Genomic DNA, 22,427 nt, shown 5'->3' with positions numbered 1-22,427 from the left:
GAGATGGAGAGAGCCAATGAGAGAGCACGAGCTCACCCTGAACATCCACTGAACCGTGAAATAAGAGAGATCGGACTGAAATGAGCACAGCAGCATAAAAGAGAGCGAGAGGAGGGGAGAAAGCCTGGAGAGGACTGGAGACATCCGAATCATCAACATTCAGATCGAAAAGTCTGACAGTTACATCCATTCATTCATTCACTTCATCCATGCCATTTCGAAAACTGAGCATTTATAAAGCACAAAATGCATTAACAAAATAATAATAAATAAATAAATAAATAAATAAATAAATAAATAAATAAATAAAATGTGTGCTTCATGGTAATTATTGCTTGGGAATATGCATTTAAATTTTATTTTATTTTATTTTATTTTATTTTATTTTATTTTATTTCATTTTATTTTATCGAAGGCTCCCGAAATCGCCCTCTCGCGCTCATTGGACTCCTGTCGCTTCCACGCGTCACCCGTGACCGTCTCTTTCCTGTTAGATTGACCCTGTTCACTTCACTAACTCCATTTCCAGCCCAGGATTCCTTCACAGAGCACGCGCAGGTTTACAGTCGCGAGAGCCGCTGACGCGTGACGTCTGAACATCAGCCAGCAGCCGAACACGTGATAAAGACTCCTCATCGATCTGAACTGAAGACTGTTTTTTTTTTTTTTAAGCTGTTGATTTGAAAGCTAGATAACACTTTACATTGTGTTCTTAATTACACTTAATTAACCATGCTGTTGTGATCAATTATTACAAAATGGAAAATGTGCAACATGGGTGCAGCAATAAAAGGTGTTAAATATATAATTATATGTGTCTTTGCTAATGGATTTGTATCTTACAATTTAGTTTGAGCTCATGGTCCCTAAACTAGATTGATAAATCTTGAATATCTTGATAAATATTTTCCCTTAAGTCTAAAGTCATCTGACTGATTTTGTTAAACCTGAGTAAACTCTGGCACAAACAGTATTGGGAATAGCACGCCACTTTCCCGTACGATCACACACATTCTTTTGAACAATAGCAGGATATTGCCACCTTACCCAGACCGGAAACATCTCTACAGGCAACCGTCACTTCAATGCCTGAATAACAATTACAACATGTGCAATGCTAAATTCTTACATTCATTAACCGACATAAAACTGACCTTATTCTATGCATTATATATAATTATTTTTTTATTTTATTCCTCAATGTATCTTGCCTGAGTAACTCCTGGAGTTTTACAGATGGCGGGACTAAAAACCCATTAATGGCTGGATGACGCACTTCCATCCGAGTGAGAAACAATAAACAGTGCTAGTGTTAGATCTCAGAAGCTGTCTCTCTCTCTCTCTCTCTCTCTCTCTCTCTCTCTCTCCTTTGTGTTGTTGATTTAAAAAGTTGTTACTGCAATCATATCAAGTAGTAATAAGTGAACTAAGAATTCCAGACAGACGAGTGTGAAAGAAATGAAGAAAAAAAAGATATTCAAGCATGATTCATAAAAACTGTTCTCAGTTGCTGTGGTCTAGACTCTTGAAAGTTAATAAAAAGTGGTTACGTGAAGAACCTTTAGCATCCTTGGGATCCTTTCCATTAGACAAAAGCTACTTTATATAATTCAAATTTTTCAGGACTGAATGATGTTTTAGCAATCAAAGGTTAAAGGGGTCGGCACTCAAGGAAAGAGAAGATTTGAACCATATCCGTCTCTATAAAATGTTAAAAATGTAACTGTCTCTCATGGGATCTGGCATCTCACGAGCCAAACTCCTGCATCTCATCTGTGATCAGCCCCCGTGGCTGATGTTAGCGTTAGAGATTTATCTCAAAGGTCCAGCTCCACCTCCTGGGACCTCTCTAATATCTGTCTATTTAGGAATATGCAGAAACACACAGACGCATCTGATTACATCGAGTATGTAGTAATGAAGGCCTGGATCCTCCAGTATAATGCTTTATTTATTTAACTGGAGGAGCAAGAGAGCAGCAGAGATGAAGATAGCTCATTTTTCTACATCTCTCTATGTTCTCAGGAGGGACGTGTAAATGAGATGAAGTCAGGGCAACTCTTTTCACGCTAACCCCGTCAAGGCCCAAATGCAACTGGATAAACCCGAGGGCTTTACTAAACTGAAGCACAATCAGGCTCATTGGTACTTAAACATTAGTGATTTCAGCACAGGAGAGTGGAAGACAGTCTGCATAATCTCATATTCTACTCCCTCAGCGCTCATAAAGCCACACAGAGGATGGCGATGAACGCCTGGAGAAGGCTGTCCTCGTTCACGAAGCCTCGCATGGATTCCGTGCGCTGAGTGTGAACCCTCTAGATTCATGGTTGGTCATATGAATTTCACAGACAAATGAAACCGGATCTGGAAATGTGTCTTTATGCAAACAGCAGACCACTCAGGCATGTCATTAGAATTTGCAAAGGGAAATTTAACCGCTGTGGTCGGTTTATGAGAGAGCATTTATAAAGGTAAAGCCTTACCAGTGAAAGCACTGAACTTCTAATAAGACACCAATCATCACGGCTGTTCGCTCCATCCAAACGAAGCAGTAGATGACCTCTCAGTAATGTCACACATCTGGTTTAATCAGACTTTCAGACAGAAATATAGAAGTTAGACCTACAGAGTGCGAAGAAAAAATTGCAAACTATAAAGTGACATCTAAATTGCATAGTAGATCACATCCTTACATGCCATCTAGGGACTTTAGTTACTGAATAATGTCCATTATGCTCAGAAAAATATTCTCTCTTTAAGGCTGTAAATTATACAGTATGGTTTTTTCAGACCAATACAAACCGGTAATGCACCTTCTGAACTACTCATTCAAAGAACCAGCTCATGTTAAGAGTCATTATTTTAGGAAATCTGCATCTACTGGTCGCCCAAATTCACTGACGAGACTGAAAACCTGTGATAGGTGCTTTTGAAACCCTGCTTCGTGAAGCTTTGAAACCTTTACAAGTCATTTGTTTCGAACCAGTGATATGGAGTGTGGTTTTTGCCTTTTTTGGTTTGATTTTATAAATTTGTATATTATTTAATGACTTATTTGTATAACATAAAGGAAGAGTTGTAGTTATTAGTCTCTATATTGGCTTCATAAGGGAAAGAAAACAAGCCCTATAATTTAATAAAATAACACATATTATGCATATACTTCATATTTAAATTACACTTCAAAAAATAATAATTATATTTGAAATTGGTTTGTAAAAGGTGTTTTTATGCATGTTTGAGCTGAGTTGTTGTTGCACTTGCACTGTTCTGACCAGAAGGTGGCGTTTCATGAACTTTGAAAAAGTGAGCATTTTTCGAAGAAATTGATTCAAAGTTTTGAAAAACTTAGTTTCTCCCATAATTACTGTAAAATAACACAAATTATTATTTATTTCAGCGTGGTGTAAGGTAGAGTCGGTAGACAAAACACTGATTAAAATTGAGTCCACACTATGCAACTGGAGTGAATTAAGCCCAAAATATACAGCAGTCTTGACACGAATGTTAGTGTCAACGTACAAAAGAATACACAGCCTTTCAAAGTATAGGCTACTCAATTTGATAACATGCATGAACACACACTCAACACATGCATACTACCAAGTAGGGCTGTAGTACTCGAGTCCGGTCTTGGACTCGAGTCCGGACTCGAGACATTTTTCTGTCGTCTCGGACTTGTCTCGGACTCGTTGAATTTGCACTCGGACTTGTCTCGGACTTGGCCATTGGACTCGCCAAGTCTTCTAGTTGGTCTCGACCGAGTCCAGCAAAAAAAAAAAAAAAAAAAAAAAATTCTCCTTCAAACCAAAACCACATTTGCATGATGTCGCGACTGAAAACGTTTGGAAAACGCTAGGCGCGCCGCTCTCCTTATTTCCGAAGCACTGTAGCCTGCGCTTGCGCTCCAGTGGCGTCTGCTGTTGCTGGGCAACCATGACCCGCTCTTCATGATGACGCAGAAGTTTCAGCAAAGAATAAATGGAATTCCAGCACTTAAAATCACTTGCAGTAGCTCTGTTAATAGATTCATTTAAAAAATGGCTATCCTTGTACAACTATGATCATCTGTTTCTCCATCTTGCCTTAGCTTTCAGTATTGTTCCGGGAAAGGATGTGCATGACCAGTGGTGCACTTACTGCGACCTGAAAAGTTTAGATGTTTCTAATTTAATTTTCTACCTGTTAGATTGTGTTTTATTTACGTCTACACCTAGATAGCCTTTTTTTTAATCAATAAACGCGTATTAATGTATAGCCTTATGCAACAATTACATATGTAAATTTTAAAAACTTTATATATGACATTACATATTTACATTTTCATGTAACAGCCAGTATTTGTATCTGTAACAATCACAACATTTTTCCTATCTGCATTCGGATACAACATCGTACAGTTACGACTGTTATGACTTTTTATATATTTTTTCGTAGTTATCACTGAACAAGTATGTCGTGTTAAACTGAAATAATTATTAATTTCTAAAATAATATTTATCATGCAAGCAGAGAGATGTCATGACAAACGTTTAGTGATCATTTGAACACGACTGAATCCATTCAATGCACACATTCTCAGTACGCAGAACACTTTAAGCGAGTCTTAATGTTAATGAACTTCACTAAACAGATGTGTGTGTTCCGCGCAAACCAGCAAAAGGTAAATATGCAAACATGTAGGACAAGTAGACAATGTATCCGTATCGAAGCTGATTATTAGCCTACTCTTGAGAGAGAACTGATTTGGTTTTTGAGAGACTGAGACGCGCAGCGCGGCTGTTTGATTGGTGAGCGCGCTGTGCTTATTCCATTCATTCGTATCATATCGTGGCCTAAGCTTTCAATATTTGCCTTTTAAATATATACAAATAATATAACGTGTAGCTATGATGTATTATTATAGGTAAAACTACTCTTGCACTGATTTCTGAGAGATGCACAGAGAGGCGACAACAATGCGGTGTTTGATTTGCACTCTTTTCACTCATAAAGTTTACATTCATTCACTTCTGGCGCTGATTCCCTGGCTCACCTGTTATCTAGCAAACACCAGACTCTGTCAGCTTCAGCCGAGTATTCAGGCAGAATTATTCCTTGAGCGTTATTCGTTTTTTAAGCCATTATCCGTGCCATTCCGAATAAGGTATTCGGCTTCAGGCACAACCCTAATTATTACATTACATATTTTATTTTTACATGCAACATAGATAAGGTCATATAGTAACAGCTCCACGCAATATTGTAATTCTAAAATTCACGTCGTACTTGCAAACACTTTGTATGCATTATGGTTAATGCATGCTGGAGTAGTCGATTGTTTCCGACAGAGCTCGACTAGTCTATGCAAGCACAAGCACAGTATGACAAAAATTTCGCTGTATTTATGTGCGCATGACCAGTAGAGCCAAACGTATCCATTCTAGCCTTGCTGCACGCATTTGTCATATCCCGAGCTTTGCGTGTGTCTGTGCACTGTGCCAATTAGGCATAGTCATATACATTTTTGACCACAGATATAATGTCAACAAAAAATAAGGTACATAAAAATTATTTGACCTTACAGTTCCAAACTTTGTTTGTTTATCCAAGTTTAGCTCCCAGGGTCAGACTGGGGGTAAAACCAGTACTCATTAGCAAGGCCCCAAAGGAAGAGAGGGCCCTTGAAAAGTATGAATCTAAAATATATATTTTTTTCCTGGATATTTTCATGGGTGGGGGCCATGGGGGCCCATCAGGACTGCCTATGCATAGGGCCCAGGATCTTGTGTAACGCCCCTGTTAGCTTCAACCCAAATTATACACACTTGAACCTAATCAAGCTCTTACTAGACACACTAATCTTCCAGGTGTTTTAAGGCCAGTTGGAGCTAAACTTTTCAGGACATTGGCCATCCAGGATGTAGTTTGGAGACCCCTGTCCTACAGAGTTGTTACTTTGCACATGCTTTTTGATCATTACAAATAATAATGTAAAATGATTTTCTTAGAATAGGAGATATGCTTTCTCTCGCATCACAAACATTATCAGTAGTTAAGTATGTGGTCTTGAAGAGGACCCTTTTTTCTTTCATTTGGACTCGGTCTTGGACTTGGACTCGAAACTTTTGGACTTGGACTTGACTTGGACTCGAACCTCTTTGGACTCGGTCTTGACTCGGTCTCGACTAGTCCTGGACTTGGACTTGACTTGGACTCGACAAAGCCGGACTTGACTACAGCTCTACTACCAAGCTTCATACTTGTTCAGTGTCTGCATTGTTTCTCTCCAGAAGTTATCATTCATTAAAAAATTATTTTCACAGATTCGCATTTCATTCATTTTTTATACTTTCTTTGTCATTCTACTTTGTGTAGGGATCATACAAATAAAGACTGCACTAATCTAAAATCTAAAATTGTACCCAGACTTAGCACCATATCACAATTATTAATAATATTTGTTTCATATTTCATTCACCAAGCCTCAGAGAATCTCCAGGTCATTAATCGTTGCATTTACGACTAGCCAGGTGAAACAGAGCCATGTGAATGAAAAATAAATAAGAATAAAATAAATACTTGGGGGAAAGCAGCAAGTCAAGGCATATGACTACACACCTCATCTAATAAATGTTAAAATCATCTCCCCTAAATAAATCCTCTGACCACTCATCATTCAACAGGCTTTCTGAGGGCTCTTAAAGAAAAGCAGCAACTGAAATGAATACGCTGTCACCTCTCATTTCTGTCCACAGCCCGGTCCTGTGAGAGAGCGTGTTGTTCCCGGGGAAGCAGGACAGGACTCTCAGGTTTACCGTGCCATGCTCTTTTTCTCAGGCATGTGCTTTGAGCCCCCCCCCCCACCTCCGCTCCCCTAAACCCCCACCAGACGTGTCTGACAGCCCGAACTCACCATGAGCCGCTCACCAGACTACAAAACTCATTCATCTGTGGCTCTGACGCTCAAATCTGGATCCAATAAAGCAGGACACTATTGATCCCTTGTCTCACTGAAACTTGCCATGGTGCTTCTTCACCACCAGGGGGATCGTTGAGCCAAGATTAGGACAAGAACATGAGAATGAAAAGACCTAATTGTGCAGCAATCTACATTTTGTGTGAGATGGATGGCAAATGTCGTCATGTTCTGTTTATGTATATGTTATGTTATGTATAAGCAAATAAGCATCTCAGAAAATGCTTTATCAACAATGCAAGGTAATGCACATCTGGACGCTGGAACTGCTGACAAGTGTCCATATCTTATTAGTTGTGCAAGACTTTCAGATTTTCTTCCATCAACTACTATTATTTTGCAAGGCACAATTATAAGTCTAAAATATTGGTGTGCACCAGGCCTTCTTGGGAGGCACGAAGTGAACCCCTCCCTCTCTCCTGCTCCCTGGGGCAACAAACAAACGTATGAACGGGAACCAGGCCTAGTCACATGCAAATGCTCAATTTGCCTGCTGAGTTAGGGGGTTCACTGATTATTTAATGAGAGGAATACCTAAAGAGTAAGTAAATGATCGAAGCACATGTGACATGGGACGCCTGTCTGAAAGGATGAAGTCGGAAACCCAGCTTCAAAAGGAGAGACAGGGAGCTGACCTAAAACTGTGCATGTGTGACTGACTGCAGGGGCACTGCACTAAACACCCTGGCAAAAACCACAGCATTCTTCCTCATCCTTAAAGACTCAGAACACACACACACTCACACACACACACACACACACACGCACACACACACACACACACACACATTAGATTAACATTTCAACATGAAGACATCGAGTAATGTAATAATTTCCACTGACTGATAGAGGGCAGAGTTGAGCTATGGAAGAGGCATAAGTCTCTTTCAAAGTACACTGACTAATTTAGAAGAAAACTAAATATAACAACTCGAGTTTAAAGCAATAAATGTAACATTGTATAACAAGGTTTCATTTGTTAACATTAGGTAACTGGATTACTTTTGAACAATGAATACAGCTTTTACAGCATTTATGAATCTTAATGCGTATCTCAACATTTATTAATACATTTTAGAAAGTTGTATCTGTTAACATTAATTAATACACTGTGTTGTGTACACTGTGTACAAACCTTATTGTAAAGTGTAACCACAAATAAATGCATTTAATGTATTTTATATAGTACTCAAACATGTTCTTTTCTAAAACAGATGTTGTGTATTGTCCATTGTAAATTTGAAATTGCAGTAACGCTGACAAAAAAATAATTACTAAAACATTTATTTGTAATTTTATAAAGAAAAATATGTACATTCTAAATTTTTAAAAATATTTAAAAAAATATTCTAATTCTACAATTTGTTGTAACACCCATTAAAAATAAATAAATAAAATGTTGCTGACTTTTTTTTTTTTTTTGCATGAAATGCTTGTAATAAATGCCAGTGTACTAGGTCACTTTTTTTGACACTGTCAAGTGTTTGCTTGGCATGTTTTTCACAAGCTCTGACTCTTGACAACATCTCTAACTGAGGGAGTGGATCTCATGAGCACAAACACACAGACATGTAGAGCCGTCCAAAGACACAAAAATACATCTAGAGATAAAGACAAACACAAGCACGCTGCACCCACACAATCAGATGCAAACGTGTGCTCACAGCCGCACTGACACACATTCCCTCACATCAACACCTGCTTCTTCATTTATCTTACACCTACATCTTCAGTAACTTGTGTTACGAGCTGTATACAAAAGAAAATTTAGCCTAAACCCTTCATTTGAAATGTTCACTCATTGCGGTCGCTGAACATTAAACAGCGTATTTTACTTCGGAAAAAGTGACATGCTTTAAACAGAAAACTCTGTCATCATCGTCCCTCGTATTGCTTGACGACTCTCATCGAACACAAAGCGAGTTATTATTAAAAAGTCACAGCTCAACGAAAATACACAGTAGTCTCTGACAGTCAAATATAGCTGCAGAAAATGTACGCACGATGCCTCTGCTGCCATCCCCCACTATTATCATCTAATTTCATCATATACACTTCTAATAAATGATCATATGCAGTCAAGCAGAGGTAGATAATGTGGGCAGAGGTGAAGAAGTCTTTGGGACGAGTGTCTTGGCCTCCATATTTTGAATGTTGGAGTGCTGATTTGAGCTCAGATTAAACATAGGACAGGAAAGGACAACATTCACAAGACTGCTGATAAGAGCAAAGAAGGGTTTTAATCACCAGCAGAGAGAGAGAGAGAGAAGTAGAGCTCACTCCATTTCCTCATTGAGTATCAGACTACAGGATAGACACTACATCCTTAAACCACATCTAAAAATAATCCTGTTGTTTTGTGGTGGGGTAGTCTGGTTTATGTGTGTGTGTGGTCAGGCTATTGTCTGGTTGGCTGTGCATAATAAGCACGCTAGCATTAGAATATGTGTGTTGTGAGAATCTGGGAGTTAGAGCGGAGTTTGGAGATGATCTGCAGGTTAGGAAACGTTAATACATCCTTACATGAGCAGGAACACCTGAAAGGCATTATGTGAACTGCCTTGATGCATGTATTAAATGGACACTGAACATCATAGTTATGGAACCAGATTTGGGTCTTAGATTATTATTCAGAAAAGTTATGTAACTCAGTATAGAGCCATAACACTTTTGCAAGCTTTTACACGCGTCACTTAAATAACCAAGTATAAAAATAAGGAAAAGAAGTCAGTTTAAATCAATATCACACTTGTGAGGCAATGTTATATGTGGAAATACGTCTAAATATCAACTTAGAACTACGGCAACGAAGGCATGGAAACGTTTTTGAAAAGTCATTGAAGCATGCCGAACTATTTGTGGTTAATTATTATTATTTTTATACAACCATCCAATCAAAAGAATGTTGATGTTGAGCAACTTACATTTCAAAAGCATTTTTGCAGTTACTCTGTTTTTCGCTTTGCTGATGATAGCTCCAGACAAATCCACTGTAGCGCTTAAATCGCGAATGTGTTATCGCCATCTACTGGTGAAATAATGCAACCTGCAGAAATCCATTCAGTTATTTCCATTCAGAATGATCATTCATCACAATCTCATAATTATGGTAAGTTTCTATCCAAAAAGAAAAGAAAAAAAATGGAACAAATATCTTAATATAGATTATGTGAAGCTAAAATGTGTTATTGGTTAAAAAAACAGTGTAAATAAGAATATTACGTTTTTGGAACAGTTTATCTTTTATCATTTTGGTGATTTCCTAATTTGCTGTGAAAGCTAGGCTATAAATTGTGGCTGGTAGAGCATTGTGATAGCAGCGCAAAAGGTTGTGGGTTCAATTCCCAGGGAACACATTAGGTTAAAAAAAAAATGAATGCACTGTAAGTTGCTTTGCTAAATGGATAAAGAGAGTCACTCAGCTCTTCCCATCAGTACACTCACGAAACAGGCTGTTTTGAGCACATTTGACACACAAACACTGAATCAGTGTTTGGCACATCCTCTTGTGAAAAGAGGAGTAACTGAGGAAAACCGTGATCCGCTATTCCCTGCTAACGATGCCTCTGAGTGTGTTTGTGTGTTTAATGTCAGATTTACCACTAATGAAGAGAAGTTCTGCTGCTGGATGTTGAGGCTTGTTTGTGTTGGCCCGGTCCCAGTGTCTTATCAAGACTGAAAATGAATTTTTGCTTAATCGTTGGATTGCACTCATTTTTAATCTTATTTTTTTCCTTTCCAACAGACAAATCTTCTCCACTGGCACACATTGAACTCTGCTGTCATCCATCTCCATACAGAAACACTCTGAGCTGAGACAGCTGTAAAATGCAGAGAAAGAGCTGAGAAAACATCAAGGAAAAGGTAAACATATAAAAGGCTATAGGTGTGAAAATAAAAAGGTAACTGCAACATTTTATCTCACAATTCTGACTTTTTTTCTTGCAATTTTCACAGAATTGCAAGATATAAACTCAGAATTGTTATATTAGAACATTGTGAGATATAAATTCAGAATTGCAAGATATAACTTCTGAGAAGTCTGAATTGTGAGATATGAAGTTAAATTGCAAGAAAAAATTGAAAAATACAATTGGAATTGAAAAATAACAAGTTGCAAATAACTATTTATTTATTTATTTATTTATTTATTCATTCATTTATTGGAAGCTTTTTTCAACCATGAAAAAAATAAAATAATAATAATCAAAGAGACCACTGAAAATTAATAGAAAGTACAGGAAAAGTAAAATGTACCTGATTTTAAAACATTTATTATTATTATTATTATTATTATTATTGTAGGTTTGGGAAGTTTTAAAAAGGCTCAAATATGGATATTCTAGAAAATGTCACTTTTTAACACTAACTGAAAACTTGTGAGTGAGTAAATGCAAGATTAAATAAATAGATAAATAAAATAAATAAATAACATGTTTAAAACTATCACATATTATAAATGATTACACATGTTACTCAAATAGATGATACATTAAAAAGCATCTCTGTTTATGTACATAAATGGTTTTAAATGAAGGACAAGATGAGGTGATGAGTTTAAGGGCAGAAGTCCTAGAGCATCCTAAAAACTTGAAACATCTAGAGAAAGCTCCACATGTTCCAAGGCAGAGACCCACATTTGGACCGAAGGTGCAGTTTCTTTACTGTACATTTATTTCCATTCTCATGATGGCCAGCTCTCGGGTTTGGGTGATCAAGAGTCGATACTGTCACGAAGCATTATGAGCTCTCTTTCGTCATCATATCCATGGCTTTTATCTAAAAATACCTCAGGAAGAAATAAAACCAAGGCTTCAGCAGAAAAGAGATACCTCTCGGAAACACTGCGGCCTAAAATAGACGCGGTCTTCATAAAGACCTCCTTCTTTGTAGTCGCTGGAGCAACATCTGTGGGGCAGTTTCTTTAGGTGAATCAAAGCGAGGACTTTCTCTCACACGATCTCTCGCTCTTTCCCGGCTCGAAACGTTAGAAGAACCTGCAGCATTTGGGAGGATTCTGATAAAAGCTCATATGTCTCCTGTCCTGCAGTATCTTTGGGAGATGTGCTAGCGAAGCATTGACTGGATGGATAGACAGACTCTGCTAGATGATAAAGCTCTGATGTTCTGATTTATCATGTCATTTGATGGCTAATAAAAGGTCTAGCAGCATTTAGACACTCACGTCAAGGTCACTGTATTCTTTCGGCTTAACACTTTGAAAATCAATTATGCAACATTTGAGTGTGAGGTGTGATTCTGTGGCGTTAGAGATCTGTGAGATACGCCAGCAGTAAAGCAGTCAGAAAGAGTGAGTGATGAACGCTCAGAGCTGCTGGAGAGGGAAAAGTGCTCTGTTTAATGTGTGGCGTGACCAGACCAGGAGAGAGAAAGAGAACCAGAGCGAGAGATGTACAGAGACAGCGTGAGAGAGGCAACAATGGATAGGAAAAAAAAACGTTATTCATTTCCTGCAATGATTTTCACAGTACTCTATCTAGCTAGCTGTCTATTGGATTTAAATGTGTGGCTTTAATGACTACTTGAAAGAAAAAAAAATGAAAATAGTAATGAGAAATACAATAATATAAAAAAATATATATATATATAAAAACAAAAAAATAATAATAGTAATATCAGATCAAAATAACATTTGGTTAAAAATCTATATAAATTAAATAGACGTTTTTGCTACCCTTTTCAAAATATTTTTATTTTTATTTTATTTTATTTTTAGGGGGGAAAATAAATAAATCGTTTAGCATGATGATAATGATTGGGAGCATAATAATAATAATAATAATAATAATAATAATAATAATAATAATAATAATAATAATGAAAAATGTATACATAGACCAACTAATACAAATACCTAATTGATTTTAATTTTTTTAAAAATATTAAGTCTCAAATACAGAAATTCTTGAAATTCTGCCAATAAATAAATAAATCAATAAAAAAATTATAATAATAAAAAAAACAATAAATACATTTTGTTGTTTTAAATAAATATTAAAAATTCTATATTTAAATGTTTTATTTTAGGTAGTTGCCAAGGAAACATTTCTCATTTTTATTGAGCTAAACCTAACGTACTAAAATAATAAACAAGGTTCATGAATTATATCAATATCATGAATTATAAACTATTATAAATCTTCCCTTATCAAAAGAATCACCCGGATATTTGAGTATGAAGGGAAAGAGTGAGAGAGTAGGGGGGTGTTTGAGGGGGCGAGCGAGAGGTGCTGGAGTGATAAGAGCGTGCAGGAGGTGATGAGAGGAGAAGAGCATCAAGGCCTCTCCTTTGAAGCCGTTATTATGTTAAATGAAACAGTATTGTGGGCACACGAGGAAGATCTGGATCACATTCACTGCCTTTTATTTAATTTGGCTCATCAGAAGGGGTGCGTCTTACCCACCAATCCCGTTTCTCTCAGCACATGGCCATAAGTCACGCAGCTCCCCTTTGCCCCTGATGTGTTGGCCCTTCCTAAACTCTCTGCTGGCTTCAGAGAGATTCCCGTCCGAGACAGAGCAGGATGACATGCACTTCTTCATGCTTCTCACCTTGGACTTGAAGCACCTCCAGATTTACTTTCAAGGACCGGCACGGAGGATCTCTGACCACGCACTTTCTAATTCAAACAAATGAGAGCCGCGGAGGGCTTATCACTCACCGCAAGGTGTTTCAGACGAGACACGAATGGCACGCTGATAAAAACTAATTTCATCAAATAATCCTGTGTATTCACCATGGTTATTACTGAAAAAAAAATAATAATTACACCTTTAATTCACCTTTAATTACAAAAAAAAAAAAAAATTAGATAGTAATTAAGTTACTGAAATCATATTTAAACATCTTCTTCTTCTTCTGAGACTTCATTTTAAAATGTATCTCCTCCTAGAGCTTTCAAGCTAGAACCACCAAACTCACTCCTTCAGACTGGTCTGACTCGGCTTGCTATATCTTTTCTAACTGATCTGGCTTACATTTTTAGTAAACCAGACTATCAAAACCACCTAGTAAAAAGCCGTGGGGGGAAGTCGTGGTCTAATGGTTAGAGTTGGACTCCCAATCGAAAGGTTGTGAGTTCGAGTCCTGGGTCGGCAGGAATTGTGGGTGGGGGGAGTGCATGTACAGTTCTCTCTCCACCTTCAATACCACGACTTAGGTGCCCTTGAGCAAGGCACTGAACCCCCAACTGCTCCCCGGGCGCCGCAGCATAAATGGCTGCCCACTGCTCCGGGTGTGTGCTCACAGTGTGTGTGTGTGTGTGTGTTTACTGCTCTGTGTGTGCACTTCGGATGGGTTAAATGCAGAGCACAAATTCTGAGTATGGGTCCCCATACTTGGCTGAATGTCACTTTCACTTTTTCACTTTTTAATAGACTCTCATAGACTTTCATTGAGGGGGTGAAAATAAGACAATAAGACTTGTAATGTAATTTAGCTGTCTACTACTATAGCAAAGCTTAAAACTCCCTACCGAAAATACAGCTCAAACCAGCCTGAACTGTTTGGTTGCTTTGGCTGGTCTCCCAAGCTGGTGGTTTTAAACTGGTTTTGGCAAACGTCACATTGGTCTTAGCTGGTTTTAGTATTTTTTTTTTTTTTTTTTTTACTGAATCAACTGATTTTAGCTGGATTAACATAGAAACATGTTAATAACATGCTAATAATTTTTTTACTGAATCAACTTACTATTCATCACACTTGCTAGTCATGCTAGAAAAATGCTAGAGACATGCTAGTCATACTAGCAGCATGCAAGTCACTAGCTAATCATGCTAATAACATGCTAGTAACTTTGCTAATCATGCTAGCAACATGTTAGTTACTTGCTAGTCATGCTAGCAACATTCTACAAACATGCTAGTCATGTTAGCAACATGCTAGTCACTTGGTAGTCATGCTAGCAACATGCTAGCCACCTGCTAATCGTGCTAACAACATGCTAGTAACTTTGCTTATCATGCTAATAACATGCTAGTTAATTGTGTTAGTCATGCTAGCAACATGCTAGAGACATGATAGTCATGCTAGTAACATGCTGGTAACTTGCTAGTCATGCTAACAACATGCTAGAGACATGTTAGTCACTTGCTAATGACATGCTGGTCACTTGCTAGTCACATGCTAGTTTCAATCTTTCTGGCTAGGCTTTTTCAAGCAAACTTGAAGTTTGACCACAAACTTCATTATCTAATTCCATATAAAATACTCCAATATATATATATTTTAATCATTTGTTTTTTCTTCCTTGCAATAAAAAAAAAAAAAAAAAAAAAAAAAAAAAAAACATGTTAACTGAAATAAAATGATTTATTAAAAAGCTTATTGTATTTTAGTTAGTTGCTTGGGAAATCATTTTGCATTTTTATTTAGTTAAACATGACAAAATAAAATAAAATAAAATTAAATAAAATTACAAAAATAATAAAATAAAATAAAAAAGTTAAACGTCAAATATAGCAATTTTGCCAAATGTAACACTAACTATATAAATCACATTATATATTTATTTATATAACATAATAAAATAACAATATTTTTGCTGAAATACAATGAATGTTACAAATACATTAAAAAAAAAAAAAAACATTTTTTGTAGCTATTGCAAAGGAAACATGTCTAAACTTATCATCTTGATGAACTAACATGGCTAAAACTGAAATAAAAGCTGTATTTAGGAACCACACATGATAAATAGCCTCTTTTCTCCTCTCTTCTATCCAAAACTCATCCTAGCTCAGCAGCTCATCATCGCTTCGGCCCAAAACTGCCTTCCGCCCACCAGCAGCATAAAGAGGGTCCTTGGACAGTGTGTCCAAACAAAACAGCTCCCTAAACCTCTCCCTGATGCTCTCCTCCTCTCCACGTCCAAGCAACCTGCTGGACAGACGTGACCGGAGGAAATCCACTCATTGTGACCCCCATTGGTCGCACTCTTCCTCTGTATATGGACTTTTTCCTCCAGCGCTTTACGAATCAGTGCAGGCTGCTGGACGCCATCTGTCAGACACTAACGGAGGAACTGGCAATCGCTCCACTTCCTCTTCAACCTTTGTGACGCAATCAGACTCAGGAAGAACTAGTGTGAATAACTAAGACAACAGTCCCAACAGCTCACATCATGTGTGTACCAGACATTATTAGATCATTATATGTGCCTAAAGCTGTCAAAAGTCTCTTATAGTAAAATATCAAGAGAATTTACCTTTAATTACATTCAAAAAGACATAATATTTGTCTAATAAATGAATGAATAAACAACAACAACAACAACAACAACAAAATATCTTCTTACTTTTTTCTAATTATTTGATATACTACTAGTATCATTATTATTTCAAATATATCAAGTTCCAAAATTTAATCTTTATATTTGTTGTTTATGTTGTTATGTTTAAATGCACTATAAATGTAGTAGTTTTAGTGCATTTAAAAATAACAACATAAACAACAAATATAAAGATTAAATTTTGGAACTTGATATATTTGAAATAATAATAATAATAATAATAATAATAATAATAATAATAATAATAATAATAATAATAATAATAATAATAATAATGATAATAATAATAAATTGTAGTAGTAGTAGTAGTAGTAGTATAAGTAATAATAATAATAATAATAATAATAATAATAATAATAATAATAATAATAATAATAATAATAATAATAATTGAGTTTAACTCAATTTTAGTCTCATTAAATCTAAAAAAAAAAAAAAAAATAAATAAATAAAATAAATAAATAAACACACATATATATATATAAGAGCGTATGTATCGGTGCACACTTGTTAGACGTGGAGAGTCCTGAAAGGTTTTGGAGGGGCGCAGTGATCGGAGAGGGTGGGACTCCAGCAAGTGCGCTTTATCCTTCCTCTCCAGAGACGAGCCAGGTACAAACAGCAGCTGACAGCCCACCGCCGCCAGACTCCAGCGACTCCAGCAGACCACGGTAAGAACAAAGATCGTCTCTCTCCTCTGAGCGCGTGAGCTGCACAGAAACTGAAGTTACTCTCGGGATCAGGATGAATCGAGGAGCGCGAGGAACCTCAGTGTGACGAGAGAGAGAGAGAGAGAGAGAGAGAGAGAGAGAGAGAGAGAGAGAGAGAGAGATGATAGCGACGGGCAACAATCGAACTTTTCATGATGAGTTGATTTTGGAATGTTTCGCAACTTTATCGCTTTAATATGACTTTTAAATCCATCCCTCTGTTTTTTTTCTTCTTTTTTCCCACGTAAACTATTTGTAAAAGAAGAAGAAGAAGAAAAAAAGCTTTTAAAATGTTTTCGGTTTTACATTCTGCATTATGTGAGATCAAAATAACTAGGTCAGATTAATAAACAAAGACAAATGTATATAGTTTGTAGAAAACAGAAAAGCAGATTATGCTAATTATGATTATTATTAATAGTATCCTGTTAGTTGAATTGTGTTCTTACGTGCTGTTCGGAATGGTGAAGTGCATTGTGCTGGATATGAGAGTGTTGTGATAACCTCTGGAAGATCTGTCTGTGACAGTCACCTCAACCTTTGACTCAGAGGAACATCAGATGCCACTCTCTCTAAGCGCTTCAAGATGTTCTCTCTCTCTCTCTCTCTCTCTCTCTCACACACACACACACACACACTGCTGTTTTAGGTGAATCCTCAGTTGTTGGTCAGCTTGTCCATGTGTACATCATGAAGTCGCTCCAGAAACAGAATCCTCACAGCTGGATTCCAGCTCTCTCTCTCTCTCTCTCTCTCTCTCTCTCTCTCTCTCTCTCTAATGCCTGCTCTAGTAAACAATGATTAAGGGATGGCAGTAAGAATGAGAGGGAAGGGTGGAAAAGGAGGAGTAAGAGACAGACGCCAGACTCTGGACTGTTTCTGAAGAGATCAAACTTTATTGCTCTGTATTTGATTGGTTTAATATTCTTAGCTTAGTGCTACTACTATTTAAATAATAATTAATTGAATTGCATTGATTAAATTCTAAGCGTAAAATAAATCTGCCTTCATTCACTTCTATTGTAATTGCCTCACTGTCTCTCATGCTCACTGATGAAGCAATATCAGCTGACTACTATATTTAATAAAGTGTTCTTATTTCACAGAAGTAAACAATGAGAGTCAAAATCATGCCATTGATCTGATCAGCACCCAGTCCGGTTGATTAAGACACACTTAAACGATATAACACTGCAACAGATGAATGCTCTATCGCTTCTCCATCAGTTCATGTCAGCTTTAGCTCTGAGTGGCAGGTTATTACTAATCCAGGACGGTGGAGCCTCGTCTCTGGAATAAACAGTGTGTGATTGATCGAGGTCCTCACCTCTCGTGTGTGTGTGTGTGTGTGTGTGTGTGTCTGCAGGCCTCCATCGCTGCAGCTCCAGCTCGTAGAATGAGTTACTACTTGGATCCAGTTTCCTCCTGTCAGGCTCTTCAACCGCCTGACTGTCTGGGTGTAATGGTAAGACCTCCACCTTCCACTGTAAATCACTCTGAGCTGCCCACACTAGCCATGTGTAAGAAACAAGTGAACACACAGCCATGAGTGCTGCAGCATCAACATCAACGGCATTTGTGGCATAATGTTGATCAATACAGAAATGAATGGGACAAAGGGCTAATAAAAAAAAGCATATATTGAATGCATTATAAGTCGCTTTGGATAAAAAAAAAATAATAATTAAAAAAAATACATAAATGTAAGGTTTTCTTTAAAAAATACTGACAATGGATATGAATGGGGCAAATCCATACACATTAAGATACTCACGGTTTTGGTAGCATAGCTGTAACCCTTTTTTATTTTAATTTTTGGCTTATTAACTTCTTTTGTAGAACAATATGTCAAATTTTACTTCAAATTTTGCCATCAAAAGCGTAATGCAGTAAACGCTGAAACCATAAAACTGTAAAAATAATTTAAATACAGCTAAAATAGTACAAAAAAGTCTTACAAGAAAAAGGTAGTGTATGTATCTGTTATAAAATTGTAAACTGGACCTTTTTTTGTAATCAATATAATGCCACAATTATTAATATGTATTATTGTATCCGTAATTAAATATATATAGAAAGAGGCTCGCACAGATTTGGAAGAACATGAGAGTGAGGAAATTATGCCAACATTTTTTGGGGGTGAATTAACCATTTTGGCATCATTAACTCACTCTCATGTTCTTCCAAATCTGTATGAGTCTCTTTCTTCTGCTGAACACAAAAGTACCCATTGACTTCCATAATATTTTTATTTATTTATTTATTTATTAATTTATTATTATTACTATACAGTATATATATATATATATATATATATATATATATATATATATATATATATATATATATATATATATATATATATATATATATATATATATATATATATATATATTATTTTTTTTATTTTATTTTTAAAAAAAAATTGGAAGTCAGTCGCTGCCAGCTTCTCTTACCCACATTCTTGAAACTATCTTCTTTTGTGTTCAGCAAAAGAAAGAAAATGAATAGAAATAAATTAATTAAGATTTGGAACAACTGAGTGATTTTTACATTTTTGAGTGATCTATCCCTTTAAATATATATTAAATGTAGTGTATATATAATACTGTCCATTGACATATCCTTTATTTTGTTCTGTGCCACATTAGAATAATATCCCAGCTCTGTGACCGTGGTTTCTTGCCTCCAGGTGTTTCATATACATTTGCTATTGTCTGAGCAGATGCAAATGCTGTAGAAAGGTGAATATCAATGTGATTTCAGTGCTATTAAATGGATGTGAACCCGGGGGTGACAACAAATCCCCCCCTGAATGCAAAATGTTGTTTACACACAGAAAGCTGCGTGTGACTGGAGAGCAATGGGCTTTTCTCGAAGAGAACAATACAAAGGGTGCGGAAGAATTAATATGAGGATGCTTTAAGGAAAAAAAAAAAAAAACATTTACCTCCTTTTAACCCCTTCCACCCTGTCTAGAGGTCAGAGGGTTACGGTAGTTTGTTGGGCGCTTGTAAAAAAGAGATGATTCGGGGCGTATTGGGATTCTGCCCAGGTGAGTGTCTGATAAAGAGTCAGGCATCAGTATGCACAGACAGGGCTGTTAGTGTTTGAGCCGGAAAGGGTCGCATGCTAATCCCCACCCGACCCGGCCTCGTCCTAATACAGGGACTCACCGTTCTGTTATCTGCTCAGCTGACCTCGTGGCTTTGGAAATGGAGACGCTTGTCAAAGGCTAAGCAGACGGGGCTTCCCTCCCGGTTCATTAATTTACATGCGCTGAAGAAGAAAAGACCTTCTGTGATCTCATCTCTTCCCCTGAACATCTCCTCCACCTCTCGCTCGCTCACGAAGACCAGTGAACCTGAGGAAGACCCACAGATAGTGTCTGTCTTTAGCACTACAGACTAAAACAGCAAGTCTGCCTAGTGTTGTAGTTCCTGTTGACACCACACACTTATTTTTTTTCTGGAGGGTTGCAAATATTATCTGACAGTGATTCTTGCATTACTTTTTCAACAGTGCTGCATCTACAGCATGAAACATACCGAGCAACCAGTGCAGAACAAATGACTCTCATGAGCTGGTCCTTTTGAGTGAATCAAAAAGCCTTAAGCACAGATAATGTAGTGAGACTATGAGTCTGTTCTTCGTAGTGAATAAAACATTGTCTCTGTGCCACCAGTTTAGTCCAATTCCCAAACGAATGACTTTCATGACCCTTGTTCTTTTCAGTGAATCGAACACATCACAACACGCAGAGCTTTAAATCAGTGTAGTTACTGATGTTCACATCACAACGCCGTTAAATACGCTTATTCTGTTTTATCGTAATTTAAACAAATGAAATATTACCACCCATTTATTAAGTTTCAGTGCATTTTATGCATTTGGCAGATGCTTGTTTTGAAAGCAACTTGCATTGCTTTAGAAGATAGCTCTACAGATTTTATTAGTTTATGTAGTTAATGTCAGTTTTTTTTTTATTATAGCGCAAAGGTTTGATTTAACACCTTTTACGATAATTATTTTGCATTCATTATCTCATTAAGAAATGGAGTTGCATTAATTTTCTTCTGTATATTTATGGTTTAAAATATATTAAAAGCAGACGTACTGGTAACGGTAAGGAATCAGAACCAGAATCATTCAGTAATCTCTAATTCACAACCTGATGTGGTACTGCTAATTTGATATCCCGGCTCCCTGATGTTAATGGGGGCAGGGGTGGCATTGCCCTTTGTATGGGACGGGAACCTCCTGTACTCCATAAATCCTACAGCCGTCCTCCTTTCTGCCTCCGTCTCTCCCTCCACCATCATCAGTTTCTCTCTCTGCTCTCGACTGCTTGTCTCCACTCCCCATGACTCCAGTGACAGACTTTCAGACACCCTAACCTCGATCCCGTCCGAGCCCCCTGCCGATCCTCCAACGAGCACAGCTCTGTAAAGCTGATAACCACAGTCTTAACTCGACAGCAGGTTTATCGGTCAGGCTGCGGAGACCGGCCCTGGAGACAGACAGGAGCTCAGACACAGTTCATAACCTCTCTGTTGTCCTTTCAAGAGGAATATCTGTGTCATCCTGTAGGGGTTGCACAGTGTTACGGAGCATCTCTTAGGAATAGTGTAGATTCAGGAATAGTTCTAACTACGAACTAGACTTATTTTGAAAGTGGACTGGGTCTGTCAAGCACCAAAGTGATTAAAAAAGCAGCATGAAAGTATCACAAAAGTGCTCCATGTGACTGTAGTCCAAATCCTCTGAAGCCGCATGTTAGTTTTGTGTGAAGAACTGATTGAATCTCTGTGGCTAATCATGGAAAATCTTGACATAGTGCAGAATAATCTCCTCTAAACTGAAGGCCCGTTACGCTTTGGTCTCAAAAACAGCATTGTTTCATCAATCTTAAACACTGGATTCAAGAAGTTTCCCGAGACTGTAATCAAGCCGGGGACAATGCCTGTGTACTGTACACATACAATCTTCTACACAATTGTGTGATGGCATGTGCTTCTGGCCAGGGGAAGTTGATTCAATGGACCTTTATCTGTCACAAACTGGTATTTTCGATCAGAATGAGGCTCAGAGGCCGTTGTCAGAAAACATCCCGCTGATGAAGGACTGTTTGTGGATCTGCTGGACTCTTAGACGCAGATCGCACTGATTGAGAGGTTAATGCTTCTGTCTGTTTACTGGCGCTTTTTTTTTAAGGCTATTAAAATGCCAGAATTGATCCTTGATCAGATTTCTTTTTGTAAAACAAATTCAAACAATGACCTCTGATCGCAAAGTACTGATTGATTTTTAATCAGTAGTGTGTCCTATAAATAATCGAGTATAGTACGAGTTCTTAAAGGGGTCAGATTGTGAGAAATCTAACTTTTCTCTGAGATAAAAGAGTTTATGAAAACTACCATGAAAACATACTAAATGTTAGAAATG

At 37.2% G+C, this 22,427-nt stretch overlaps 1 protein-coding gene across 2 annotated transcripts in view; it reads left to right on the top strand.

Moving 5' to 3' along the window:
• The first annotated feature begins 16,797 nt into the window (after positions 1 to 16,797).
• The window catches only part of LOC113061878 (protein c-ets-1-B), a 42,442-nt gene continuing 36,812 nt past the window's right edge, over positions 16,798 to 22,427 (top strand). Inside the window, exons 1-2 of one of the 2 annotated variants that reach the window (XM_026231363.1) lie at positions 16,798 to 16,943; positions 18,349 to 18,447. In XM_026231363.1, the coding sequence (XP_026087148.1) occupies positions 18,379 to 18,447 (69 nt within the window). In that variant the 5' untranslated portion in view covers positions 16,798 to 16,943; positions 18,349 to 18,378. The remainder of the gene's footprint in view (positions 16,944 to 18,348; positions 18,448 to 22,427) is intronic. The other variant, XM_026231364.1, reaches the window with a different exon arrangement.

This window comes from Carassius auratus, chromosome 43 (assembly GCF_003368295.1).
Source record: "Carassius auratus strain Wakin chromosome 43, ASM336829v1, whole genome shotgun sequence".
In the NCBI taxonomy this organism is placed as follows: Eukaryota; Metazoa; Chordata; class Actinopteri; order Cypriniformes; family Cyprinidae; genus Carassius; species Carassius auratus.
This window is presented reverse-complemented; position numbering and strand designations above follow the sequence as displayed.